The sequence below is a fragment of the Prionailurus bengalensis genome, chromosome B4 (genome assembly GCF_016509475.1).
Source record: "Prionailurus bengalensis isolate Pbe53 chromosome B4, Fcat_Pben_1.1_paternal_pri, whole genome shotgun sequence".
NCBI classification, from domain to species: domain Eukaryota; kingdom Metazoa; phylum Chordata; class Mammalia; order Carnivora; family Felidae; genus Prionailurus; species Prionailurus bengalensis.
The window spans coordinates 29724173-29738110 of NC_057358.1; the positions used below are offsets into that span (position 1 = coordinate 29724173).

At 36.9% G+C, this 13938-nt stretch overlaps 1 protein-coding gene across 2 annotated transcripts in view; it reads left to right on the plus strand.

Annotated features, from left to right (window-relative positions):
* Positions 1–13938, plus strand: part of LOC122474025 (coiled-coil domain-containing protein 7-like) — a 347700-nt gene that overhangs the window by 172012 nt on the left and 161750 nt on the right. The window contains exons 3-4 of one of the 2 annotated variants that reach the window (XM_043564967.1): positions 11474–11584; positions 12808–12849. In XM_043564967.1, the coding sequence (XP_043420902.1) occupies positions 11474–11584; positions 12808–12849 (153 nt within the window). The remainder of the gene's footprint in view (positions 1–11473; positions 11585–12807; positions 12850–13938) is intronic. The other variant, XM_043564968.1, reaches the window with a different exon arrangement.

Consider the following 13938-nt stretch of genomic DNA (forward strand, 5'->3'; position numbering starts at 1 on the left):
AGCGTCCGACTTCAGCCAGGTCACGATCTCGCGGTCCGTGAGTTCAAGCCCCGCGTCAGGCTCTGGGCTGATGGCTCAGAGCCTGGAGCCTGTTTCCGATTCTGTGTCTCCCTCTCTCTCTGCCCCTCCCCCGTTCATGCTCTGTCTCTCTCTGTCCCATAAATAAATAAACGTTGAAAAAAAAAATTAAAAAAAAAAAAAAAGAGTCCTGGGCCAGATGACTTCCCAGGGGAATTCTACAAGACATTTAAAGCAGAGTTAATACATATTCTCAAATTGTTGCAAAAAAAAAAAAAAATAGAAACAGAAGTAAAGCTTCCAGTCTCATTCTTTTTTTTAAATTTTTAAAATATTTATTCTTGAGAGAGACAGAGACAGAGTGCAAGCAGGGGAGGGGCAGAGAGAGAGGGAGACACAGAATATGAAGTAGGCTCCAGGCTCTAAGCTGTTAGCACAGAGCCCGACACAGGGCTCAAACTCACGGACCATGAGATCATGACCTGAGCCAAAGTTGGATGCTTAACTGACTGAGCCACCCAGGTGCCCCATCATTCTATGAAGCCAGCATTACCTTGATTCCAAAAACAAAGACCCCACTAAAAAGAATTACAGGCTAAGGTCCCTGAGGAACACGGATGCAAAAATTCTAAAAAATTACTAGCAAAAATACTAGCAAATTGAATTCAACAGTATATTAAAAGAATTATTCACCATGATCAAGTGGGATTAATTTCTGGGCTGTAGGGTTGGTTCAGTGTTCACAAATCAATCAACATGATACATCACTTTGATAGAAGAAAGGATAAGAACCATATGATGCTGCCAATAGATGCAGAAAAAGATTTTGACAAAATACAGCATCTTTTCTTAATAAAAACCCTCAGAAAGTTGGGATAGAAGGAACATACCTTATCCTAAAAGCCATATATGAAAGGCCCACAGCTAATATCATCCCAAATAGGAAAAAACTGAGAGCTTTCCCCCTGAGATCAGGAACACGACAGGGATATCTACTCTCACCATTATTGTTTAACATTATTTCAAGTCCTAGCATCAGCAATCAGACAACAAAACGAAATAAAGGGCATTCAAAATGGCAAAGAAAGAGTCAAACTTTGATTCTTAGCATGATATTCTGCATGGAAAACCTGAAACACTCCACCAAAAACTTCTAGAGCTGTTACAAGAATTCAGCAAAGTTGCAGGGTATTAAATCAATGTACAGAAATTGGTCGCATTGCTATACACCAAAAATGAAACAAGAGAAAGACATATCTTGAAATTGATCCCATTTACAATTGCATCAAACACCATAAAATATCTAGGAATTAACCTAACTAAACTGGTAAAAGATCTGTATGATGAAAACTATAGAAAGTGTATGAAAGAAATTGAAGAAGACACAAAGAAATGGAAAAACATTTAAGGCTCATGGATTGGAAGAACAAATTTTGTTAAAATGTCCATACTACCCAAAGGAATCTACACATTTAATGAAATCCCAATCAAAATAGCAGTAGCATTCTTCACAGAGCTATAACAAACAATCTGAAAATTTGTATGGAATCACAAAAAACCCTAATTCACCACAGTAATGTTGACAAAGAAAACCAAAGCTGGAGGCATCACAATCCTGGACTTTAGCCTGTATTACAAAGCTGTACTCATCAAGGCAGTATGGTACTGGCACAAAAACAGACAAATAGACTAAAAGAGTAGAATAGAGAACCCATAAATGGACCCACAAATATATGGCCAACTAATCTTTGACAAAGCAGGAAAGAGTATCCAATGGAAAAATATAGTCTCTTCAGCAAATGGTGTTGGGAGAAATGGACAGCAACATGTGGAAGAATGAACCTAGACCGCTTTCTTACACCATAAATAAAAATAAATTCAAAATGGATGAAAGACCTAAATGTGAGACAGGAATCCACCAAAGTACTACAGGAGAAAACAGGCAACAACCTCTCTGACCTTGGCTGCAGCAACCTCTTACTAGACATGTCTCAGAAGGCAAGGAAAATAAAAGCAAAAATGAACTATTGGGACATCATTAAGGTAAAAATATTCTGCAAAGCAAAGGAAACAATCAACAAAACTAAAAGGCGACTGGTGGAATGGGAGAAAATATTTGTAAATGACATATGAAATAAAGGGTTAGTATCAAACATCTATAAAGAATTTACCAAACTCAACACCCCAAAAAAACAGATAATCCAGTGAAGAAATGGGCAAAAACAATGAATGAACACTTTTCCAAAGAAGACATTTAGGTGGCAAACAGACACATGAAAAGATGCTCAACATCACTCATCATCAAGGAAATAGAGATCAAAACCACACTGAGATACCACCTCACACCTGTCAAAATGGCTAAAATTAACAGCTCGGGCAACAACAGATGTTGGTGAGGATGCGGAGAAAGGGGAATACTCTTGCACTGTTGGTGGGAATGCAAACTGGTGCAGCCACTCCAGAAAACAGTATGGAGTATCAAAACATTAAAAATAGAAATACCCTGTGACCCATCAATTTCACTATTAGGATTTGTACTACTGGGAATTGTACTACTAGGAATTTATCCAAAGGATACAGGAGTGCTGATTCGAAGGGGTACATGCACCCCAGTGTTTATAGCAGCACTATCAACAATAGCCAAAGTATGAAAAGAACCCAAATGGCCATCAACTGATGAATGGATTAAGAATTGGCATACATATTCAATAGAATACTACTCATCTTGAAAAAGAATGACATCTTGCCATTTGCACCAATGTGGATGAACTGGAGGGTATTGTGCTAAGCAAAATAAGTCAGTCAGAGAAAGACATATATCATATGATTTTACTCATATGTGGAATTTGAGAAAGTTAACAGATGATCATAGGGGAAGGGTAGGAAAAATAAGATAAAAACAGAGAGGGAGGCAAACCATAAAAGACTCTTAAATACAGGGGTGCCTGGGTGGCTCAGTCGGTTAAGCGTCTGACCAGCTCAGGTCATGATCTCACGGTCCGTGAGTTCGAGCCCCGCGTCGGGCTCTGGGCTGATGGTCCAGAGCCTGGAGCCTGGTTCTGATTCTGTGTCTCCCTCTCTCTCTGCTCCTCCCCTGTTCATGCTCTGTCTCTCTCTGTCCCAAAAATAAATAAAAAACGTTGAAAAAAAATTTAAAAAAATAAAAAATAAAAAAATAAATAAACGTTAAAAAAAATTAAAAAAAAAAGACTCTTAAATACAGAGAACAAACTTAGGGTTGCTAGGGGTCCAAGGTGGGGAAAATGGGTTATGGGCATTAAGGAGGGCACTTGTTCAGATGAGCACTGGGTGTTATATGTAAGTGATGAATCACTGGAAACTACGCCTGAAGCCAAGACTACACTGTATGTTAGCTAACTTGAGAACAGAAAGACAAACAAACAAAAAAGCAAAAAACAAACAACAAACAACAAAACAGTATGCAAGGGTTCCCTTTTCTCCACATCCTTACCAACACGTATTTCATGTCTTTTTTATAATAGCCATTCTAAAACATGTGAAGTGATATCTCTTTGTAGTTTTGATTTGCATTTACCTGATGATTACCTTTTTATGTACCTGTTGGCCATCTGTGTTACTTCTATTGGAAAAAAATATCTGTTCAGATCTTCTGCACATTTGTTAATTGGGTTGTTTGATTGTTTGCTATTAAGTTGTATGAGTTCTTTATATTTTTGAAATTAACCCTTCATATGATATATGACTTACAAATATTTTTCCCCATTCTATACATTGCCTTTTCATTTTGTTGATGGTTTCCTTTGCTAAGCAGAAGTTTTTGAGCTTGATTTAGTCCCACTTGTTTATTTTTCCTTTGGTTACCTTTACTTTTTGTGTCAAATTCAAAAATCATCACCAAGAATTGTGTCAAGGAGCTTTCCACCTATGGTTACTTCTAGTAGTTTTATGGTTTCAGGTCTTACACTCAAGTCTTTAACACACTTTGACTTTATTTTTGTGTATGGTGAAAGACAGTGGCACAGTTTCATTCTTTTGCATATGACTGTCCAGTTTTCCCAGCACCATTTTTTGAATAGACTACATCGAATATTTATTTTTGTTTCCTTCATCATACATTAATTTACCATGTTTGCATGGGTTTATTTCTGGGAACTCTATTCTGATCCATTGATTTATGTGTCTGTCCTTATAGCAATAGTGTTTTGATTACTATAACTTTGTATATAGTTTGAATCAGGAAGTGTGGTGCTTCTACCTCTGTTCTTTCTCAAGATTGCTTTGGATATTTGAGGTTTTGTGGTTCCATATAAATCTTAGGATTGTTATGTTTCTGTGAAAATACCATTGGAAGTTTGATAAGGATTGCATTCAATCTCTACATTGCTTTTGGTAATATAGGCATTTTAACAATATTAATTCATATAATCCATGAGCATGGACTATAATTCCATTTATTTATGTGTTCTATTTCTTTAATAAATGTCTTATAATTTTCAGTGTACTGGTATTTCACCCCCTTGGTTACATTTCTTCCTAGGAACTTTATTCCTTTGGATGCTATTGTAAAAGACATTGTTTTCCTAATTTCACTTCTTTCTGCTACTCTATTGTTAATATGTGTAAATGCAACTGACCTTCGTATATTGTTTTTATATCTTGCTACTTTATTGAATTTATTAGTTTTAACTATTTTTTGGTGGTGGCTTCAGGCTTTTCCATATATAATATCACATTATCTACAAATAGAAACAGTGTTATTTCTTTCTTTCCAGTTTTGGATGCTTTGTATATTTTTTCTTATTTAATTGTTTTGGCTAAGACTTCCAATACCACATTATATAAAAGTGGTGAGAGTGGATGTCCTTGTCTTGTTCCTGATCTTAGAGAAAAAGTTTTCAGCTTTTCATCATTGAGTATGATGTTAGCTGTGAGCTTTTCTTATATATGGCCTTTGTTGTGTTGAGGTGAATTCTTTTTATACTTAATTTATTGAGAATCTGTTATGAAAAGTTGAAATTTTGTCAAATGCTTTTTTCTGCATGTTTAGATTATCATGTGATTTTTTTTATCCTTTGCTCTTTAATGTGGCATATCATAGTGAATGATTTGCATATGTTGAACTATCCCTACCTCCCTAAAATAAATGCCATTTGGTCATGATGCATGATCTTTTTAATGTGCTATTGAATTCTGTTTTCTATAGATTTTTGCATCTATGTTCACCAGGGATATTGGCCTATTGTTTTGTGGGTTTTTTTGTGGGGTCTTTGGCTTTGGTATCAGGGTAATGCTGGCCTCATAAAAAGAGATTTCAGAATTTGCTATGAGTGAATGATTGTGTTTATAAGTTGAACTCCTAATCACCAATATGATGGCATCAGAAGTGAGGGCTTTGAGAATTGCTTGGGTCATGGGGGTAACGCCCTCATGAATGGGATTAGTGTTCTTATAAAAGAGACCCACAGAGATCCGTCATCCCTTCTGTCATGTAAGGAATAGTGAGAAGGTGTAAGCTGAGTCAGGAATGGGTTCTCACCAGAACATAACCCTGCTGCATCTTTGATCTTAGACTCCCAGCTTCCTTAACTATGAGAAATAAATTTATTTTGTTTACAAGCTACACAGTCCATGGTATTTTGTTATATCAGCCCAAATGGATTTAAAAAGAAATGTTCCCATACAAACCAAACCACACTCAGGTATCACCTCACGCCAGTCAGAGTGGCCAAAATGAACAAATCAGGAGACTATAGATGCTGGAGAGGATGTGGAGAAACGGGAACCCTCTTGCACTGTTGGTGGGAATGCAAATTGGTGCAGCCACTCTGGAAAGCAGTGTGGAGGTTCCTCAGAAAATTAAAAATAGACCTACCCTATGACCCAGCAATAGCACTGCTAGGAATTTATCCAAGGGATACAGGAGTACTGATGCATAGGGGCACTTGTACCCCAATGTTCATAGCAGCACTCTCAACAATAGCCAAATTATGGAAAGAGCCTAAATGTCCATCAACTGATGAATGGATAAAGAAATTGTGGTTTATATACACAATGGAATACTACGTGGCAATGAGAAAAAATGAAATATGGCCTTTTGTAGCAACGTGGATGGAACTGGAGAGGGTGATGCTAAGTGAAATAAGCCATACAGAGAAAGACAGATACCATATGGTTTCATTCTTATGTGGATCCTGAAAAACTTAACAGGAACCCATGGGGGAGGGGAAGGAAAAAAAAAAGAGGTTAGAGTGGGAGAGAGCCAAAGCATAAGAGACTGTTAAAAACTGAGAACAAACTGAGGGTTGATGGGGGGTCAGAGGGAGGGGAGGATTGGTGATGGGTATTGAGGAGGGCACCTTTTGGGATGAGCACTGGGTGTTGTATGGAAACCAATTTGTCAATAAATTTCATATATAAAAAAAATAAAAATATTTGCAAGCATTAAAAAATAAATAAATAAATAAATAAATAAATAAATAAAATAAAAAGAAATGTTCTCTTTACACACACACACACACACACACACACACACACACACACACCCCTTGCCTCTCTCACTATGTGTGTGTGTTTAAGAAGGGTTGGTATTAATTTTTCTACACATTTTTGGTAAAATTCACCTATGAAGTCATCTGATCCTAGAATTTTCTTTGTTGAGTGCCTTTTGATAACTCTCAATACGTTTATTTGTTACTTACCCATTTAAGCTTTCTATTTCTTCTTGATTCAGCCTTAGTATTTTGTATATTTCTAGGAATTCACCCACTTCTTCTAGGCTGGCCCAATTTGTTGATGTTTAATTGTTCATAATATTCCATTATAATTTTTTAAAAATTTCTGTGACATCAGAAGTAATAGTCCTCATTTGTGATTTTATTTATTTGAGTCCTCTCTTTTTTCTTAGCCTAGTTATTGGTTGTCAATTTTGTTTATCTTTTCAAAAATCCAACTCTTAGTTTAGTGATTTTTTTATTGTTTTTCTATTTTTATTTATTTATGCCCTAACTTTTATTATTCTTTTCCTTCTGCTAACTTTGATCATAATTTGTTTTTCTCTTTCCAGGTCTTTCAAGTATAAAGCTAGGTGTTTTTATTTGAGAGCTTGATCTTTTAGCTGCCTTCAAATAATCAAGCCATGCTGATTCCTTCAGTGTTCTAGGTGAGGAGAGATAGAAGTGGGCCTCAGGGATCATCATGAAAGGATTTTGAAGCCTGAAACTCACTTCTCTCTTTTCCTCATGGGAGAAATTGTGAATGAAGGCATCTCTTTCAGTGCAGAGCTGTGATGGCTTGGTAGAGGAGTGATACAGATAAAGTGAAGTCATTTTTCTTGCCCTTTTTAAAATTATTTTTTTAACTTTATTTATTTTGAGAGAGACAGAGTATGAACATAGATGGGGCAGAGCAAGAGAGAGAGGGAGGGAGGGAGAATCTGAAGTTGGCTCTGCACTGTCAGCACAGATCCCAATGTTGCGGTCAAACTCACGAAACTGTGAGATCATGACCTGAGCCAAAATCAAGAGTTGAATGCTTAGCCAACTGAGCCACCCAGGTGCTCCTCTTACCCTTTTTAATATGGCTGTTTTAGGATGCTATGCTTCACTGGTGTGGTGGAACCTCTCAACCAAACTCTGGAGCTCTCATAAATGTATTTTATCCATAGATGGTTGTTAAATCAGTGTTAAATGGAATTCAGGGCAGAGACTTCTTAGTCTGTCATCTTGCTGATGTCACCCTCTAAGTCATTTTAAATTAAACTCATCAAAAGATGTTTTATTTTATTCATGAATCAGTATTTGAGCTTATATTTTATAGCAATTTTACATTTTAACCTAAATCGTGAGTACTCCAAAATAGCTACAGAATAAAAGAAAAATCATTAATAACTTTTGTTTTTTTCTCTAGTCTTAAGACTATTTCATATCCATGGGTTATACACTCAGTATTTGCCAAACCATATAACAGGCCAATAATAGTCTCTTAAAAGTATTTCACCTTTCATAGGAGAAGGGAAGTTAAGATAAGATAAAAACAGAGAGGGAGGCAAATCATGACTCTTAAGTACATGGGGAGCCTGGGTGGCTCAGTCGGTTGAGTGGCCGACTTCAGCTCAGGTCATGATCTCGCAATCTGTGAGTTTGAGCCCCGCATCGGGCTCTGTGCTGACAGCTCAGAGCCTGGAGCCTGTTTCAGATTCTGTGTCTCCCTCTCTCTGACCCTCCCCCGTTCATGCTCTGTCTCTCTCTGTCTCAAAAATAAATAAACGTTAAAAAAATTTTTTTAAAAAGACTCTTAAGTACCTAGAACAAACTGAGGGTTGATGGGAGTGGGGAAAATGAGTGACTGGCATTAAGGAGGGCACTTGTTGGGATGAGCATGGGGTATTACATATAAGTGATAAATCACTAGATTCTACTCCTGAAGTCAAGACTACATATATGTTAACTAACTTGAGAATTTAAAAAAAAGGGATTGTACCTTTCAGCTGACTCCAGAAGATTATGGTACCAAAGCCCAATGGGCAACTCTGGCTTCTAGCAGTATCTTTCTGCCATAGGCTCTAAACACTGAACTGAGAGGTTACTGAGAACTATAACCCAAACACAAATTTGAGTCAAAGACTCACTCTGGGTACAGAGTGGGTAGTATGTTGGAGGGCCTCTGAGTCATTCTATGATTATGTCCTACTCAAGGATAGAGACCTTTGTGGTATCCTGATATATGAATTCCATCAAGATGATCACATGATGAATGCTAAAGCACTAGTAGCTGAAAAGTCCTACCAATTGTTGGGCCTCCTTTGTATTTTTTGGGGCTTAGAGATACTAAAAGCTTAGCAATTGTCTCTTATAGAATGAAGCACACTGCCCCTTCCCAGTTTAATCCCAGAGATTTTACTTGGTTACCAGGTCCTTGTGCTTTTTTTTTTGTATTAATGGCCCAGTCTTGTTACCACATGTGAATCCATGTGCCTTCTGTCTTTGTTGGATTGTACCCTTGTTTAGGTTCAAAGGAGGGTATCAGTATTTGTAGAGGGTATCAGTGTATAGTGGAAAGCTAGTGTTCCATGTGGGAGTGGGACTTTTTCCAGGTCATGGCCTATGGAAAGACATTACATGTATATTGCAACTCACTACACATATGGCAAACTGATCTTGAGCATCCATGTGGATAAAAATGTTGAAAGGGACATTTGAAATATCAATTACTTTATACATATTTCCCTCTGCTTAGGCAATGACCTGCATGACAGTAATGATATTGAATAACATCATTGCACAGGGCTCCATGATTGCATTGCATCTCTAATAGTCAGTTGAATCTCCAGACACCAGGGGCTTAATCCACAGGCTAGATAGGGCTACTGAATGGAGAAATAGTCTCATGGAAAACTTGTGCTTCATTAAGCTCAGAATAAGGAAGCTGTATCTTTTTTCCTCCAAGTAGTTGCTTTGGTAGTTAAAGGCGCTAGGCAGTAGTAATCTGTTAGGTTCAGAGTTTTCTACATGAGGTCTCTGAAATGGTCACAATTGCAGGATTTCCTGTCATAGCTTAGGGATAAGGGAGTGGGGCTGGGCGTGCACTGGTATACAAACATATAGATCAACAACACATTCAGTAGTGGAGTCCATAACAATAGGGTTTGGGGTGGTGGTGGCTGAAGGGGTATACCTATAGTTGGTTGCCTCAAATCCAACACCAGAGAGTATTATCTGTTACTCCTTCATCTTGGTCCAAAAGGCCCAAGAAATACAATTCTTCCTCACCTCCCCAATGAACTGTGACTTTGCCAAATGCCTCCATGTTACCAATAGGGTCATAGGGACCTTGGCCTAACACATAGTCTTGTTTATTTTTTAAAGTTGAGAGATCTGAGTAAAAGTAGGAGGTTGTTCTCTGATTCATCTTAAGATTCACTGGGAGTCCTGGAGAGAATAGTCATAGGAGTTATCACTATGTGGACTTTAGTGGGGCTCTGTGTTATGCCCCAGTGACCATTATCTGGTCACAAGTATCTGATGGAGAGATTTTTAATCTCTTCCTGGAGACCCATTGTTGAGTAACAAGACCCATAGATGTCTTTGGGAAAGATTTTAACCAGGTGGTCCGGGAGTAAGTACTCATCATTTGTACATCATTCTGGCTGCTAGTGAAAAGTTGGTATCTTGCTAGTAGTTGCTTTTTCTTTTCTTGGAAGTTTTTAAGTTAAGATCTGGATTGTTCCATGAACCAGCTGACATCACCTTGTAAGGAGGTTTAATTGAGCTAGGTAACCAGTGAGAGTTGCAAGAATGAAATTAGATCGGAGTCTGGTAAACAATCTCATCATTTACTATACTCGCTCCTAATTGTTGAACCAAGGAACTATCAGGTGGCTTGCAGAGCACCTTGTAGGTGGTTGTAAAAGTGGTCCAATTTTTTTTTTTTTGGTAGAGAACTCACCTTATTTGGACCAAACCAGTTCAAGACCAAATAGTAGCTAACTAAGGAAAGAGAGGGTCTCAGGTATTAATGTTGTTTCTTCCACTTGCCCCCTTCTTCATCTTTCTTAGGCAAAGTGCCCACTGAAAGACTTCCTGAATGAGGGAGTCTGCAGTGACACACTTCACAAAGTGCCACTGTCCCTAACTACATTTAATAAGATTACTTCCTTTATGCTGGAGGCAAATTATTCATGGTTTCTTTGGGTCCCTGGGCAAAGTAATCCTGAGGGTCCTACATTCCTTTTCATTAAACATGAGAAAAATTCACTGCATTACAGGTTGTCATCAGCACCAGAGACATGCCTAGATCAAGTAGTCATTGTGTGCAATCTACATGAAGAGTCTACACAACTTTTGATGACAAACTACTTTATTTTCTGGTTTGTCTTTCCTGTGTTTCTTTTTCTAAAGTATATATATATATTTTATTTCCCATTCTTTTTTTCCTAAAAGCATACTTGATAGCTTCCATTTGCATTTTTTCCCAAATAAACTTACCTCTTAGCAATCCCTTAAAGTTGGGATATAGTAATTTTTAAAATTACTTTAGAGCCACATGTGTAACTCTTTGTACCGCACTATACATCATAGTTGATATTACTTTGTTATTTAACCAATCTCATATGCTTATATATTTGGGTGCTTTTGAGTATCTGATAATTACAAATATGGTGTAATGAATAATCTTGTATGCGTGCATTTGAATTGTTTGGGCTATGAATATATATATTAACCTAAACTATAAATAATCCAAAGCAAGTAGGAACTAATATAAAATATATTTTTATGACAAGAAATGTTTATGAAATAATGAGACTACTTCAACACACACATATTAAAATTCTTCTCATCATAAAGTCCTAGGTCTAGCATTATGGTAATAAAAATGAGAGAAAATAATGCTATATACTTGTTATAAATTTGATCTCTAGAGATTTCAAATAGAACTGTTTTTCTGTTTAATGAACTAAGTGTATCTCTTTATGTAGCTAATGATGATGTACCAGATAAAAACCTTATGCTTAAGCATCAAGACTCAAAGTCAGAAACAGAAATGCAAGTAAAGAAACAAAAAACTTCCCAAGGTGAAACATTCATTAGTAAGTAGAATAATTATAGATAAACCTAAATTATTTTAAGTTATATTCATCAAATCTCTTTACTTTGGTTCATGAATATGTATTTGAACATATATTTTATAGAGATTTTTACACTTTGATTTAAAGTATGAATATCCTAAGATAGTTAAAGAACAAAAACAAAAGTATTGATAACTTCTGGTTGGAATTGCTTGTATTGAGACTATTTCACAGTCATGAGTCATATGTCAGTATCCACTGAAGCTCAATAATAGACCACTAATTATTTCTTAAAGGGTGTATATTTTTCACCTAGCTACTGGTAGAGATTATGGATTCAAAGGTCCAACAGATGCCTCTTATCTGTGGCAGTGTTTTTCTTCCTAAAGTTCCAACTGGCAAAGAGAGACATTGTTGAGATCTGTAACTCGAAAAGCAAAATGGATCAGAGGAGCCTAGGGGAAGGGTTGCCTCAGTGTGAGGGCTTCCAGGTCATTCTTCTGGTTGTGGATCCATTAAAAATAAATGACCTTTCTTATAATCCCAGTGATAGGGGGCATTGAGCATGCAAGTAAGTGAATAGTCCCATCAATTATCAGGTATCCTTTATAATTGTTGTAGCATAGAGGGCCAAAGCCAGTTTCTTCTAATGGGATGAGACACCATACCTCTTGTAAATAATGCCCAGGAATTTCATTTGGGTACTAGGTTCTTGAACTTTGTAATAATGGTCCATCAAGTTACCACCTGTGCATCAGCAAGGTGTCTAGCCCTTGGTTTTGGTTAATTCCTTGTCTGGAACCAATGTAATGATATTATCAATAACATAGAAAGCTATTCCTCCCTCTGGTAGTGGGATAATTTCCAAGTTATGATCTATGCATTGGTGACAGATCAAAAATTTACATAGATTTGTAGAAGGATATGAGTGATGAGTTACACCCATTCTACACAAGAATGAACTGATACTAATAATTCCCAGGCAGAGGGATACTGAAAAGGGTTGCAATATCAATTGTTGCATAACAAGTTCCCACACTGTGGACAATAGTTTCTACATCAGTCAGTGTCAGATACTGCTAGTACCAAGGGCTGTCCTTTGTATTGAATGACCAAAATCAATTGAGTATGAACTCAAGGCCAGATGCATAAGCCAATAGATTTATTGAATGGGGACATAGTTTCCAGGAGATTTTTCTGTCTTAAGATCAGCAAAGAGTGAAATTATTTATCTTATTTCCCAGGAAGATTTTTGGGAGACAAAGGTGCTAGGTGCTGGCAATTAGGTAAGTTAACTGTTTTCTTATGTTCCCCTAAAATGGCTCTAACTGCAACAATTTCCATCAGGGCTTGGAAGAATGTGAGTGCAGTTTCTTATAGACAATATATCTCTAACACATATCTCTAATACATTTATTTTCTGGGGCCATAACAATGGAATTTTTTGTTGACCCAAGAGGACCCATCCATAGTCTGGTCTGGATAAGAGTTCCATTGCTGTTGGCCTCAGACCCCAAACCAGACAGCATTATTTGTGTTCCTGTCATCCTGATGTCAAGAGTTGTGATTACAGCCACTTATGCACCACTATTCAAAAGAAATTAAGAAATGCACTTGTCCACCATTTTCCAGTTAACTTCTTCCTTAGAAGAGGTCCTCAGGTGTCCACTGGGTATATTGGGATGTGGCCTATCCCCTTGTATTTTTCATTTTTGAAAGGAAAAAGTTCAGAGTAAAAATTGGCTGGGCTTTCTGACTCCTATCAAGATTCACTGGGAGGACATTTGGGATCTTTACATGATTTGGCTATTGTTGATAATGCTGCTATATACACTGAAGTGTAAGTATCCCTTCAGATCAGTATTTTTTATTTCTTTGGGTAAATACCTAGTAGTAGTTAGTTCTATTTTTAACTTTTTGGGGAACCTCCATACTGTTTTTCAGAGTGGCTACACCAGTTTGCATTCCCACTAGCAGTGTAAGAGAGTTCCTTTTTTTCTGCATACTTACCAACATCTTTGTCTCCTGTGTTGTTAATTGTAGCCATTCTGATGGGGTGAGGTAATATCTCATTGTAGTTTTGATTTATATTTCCCTGATGATGAATGATGTTGAGAATATTTTCATATGTTAGCCATCTAGATGTCTTCTTTGGAAAAATGTCTATTCATGTTTTCTGGCCATTTTTTAACTGGATTTTCATTTTTGGGTGTTGTCATTTATAATTTATTTATATATTTTTGATACCAACCCTTTATTGGATATGTCACTTTTAAATATCTTCTCTCATTCTGTAGATTTCCTTTTAGCTTTGTTGATTGTTTCCTTCACTGTGCAGAGACATTATATTTTGATGTTCATTTTGCTTTTGTTTC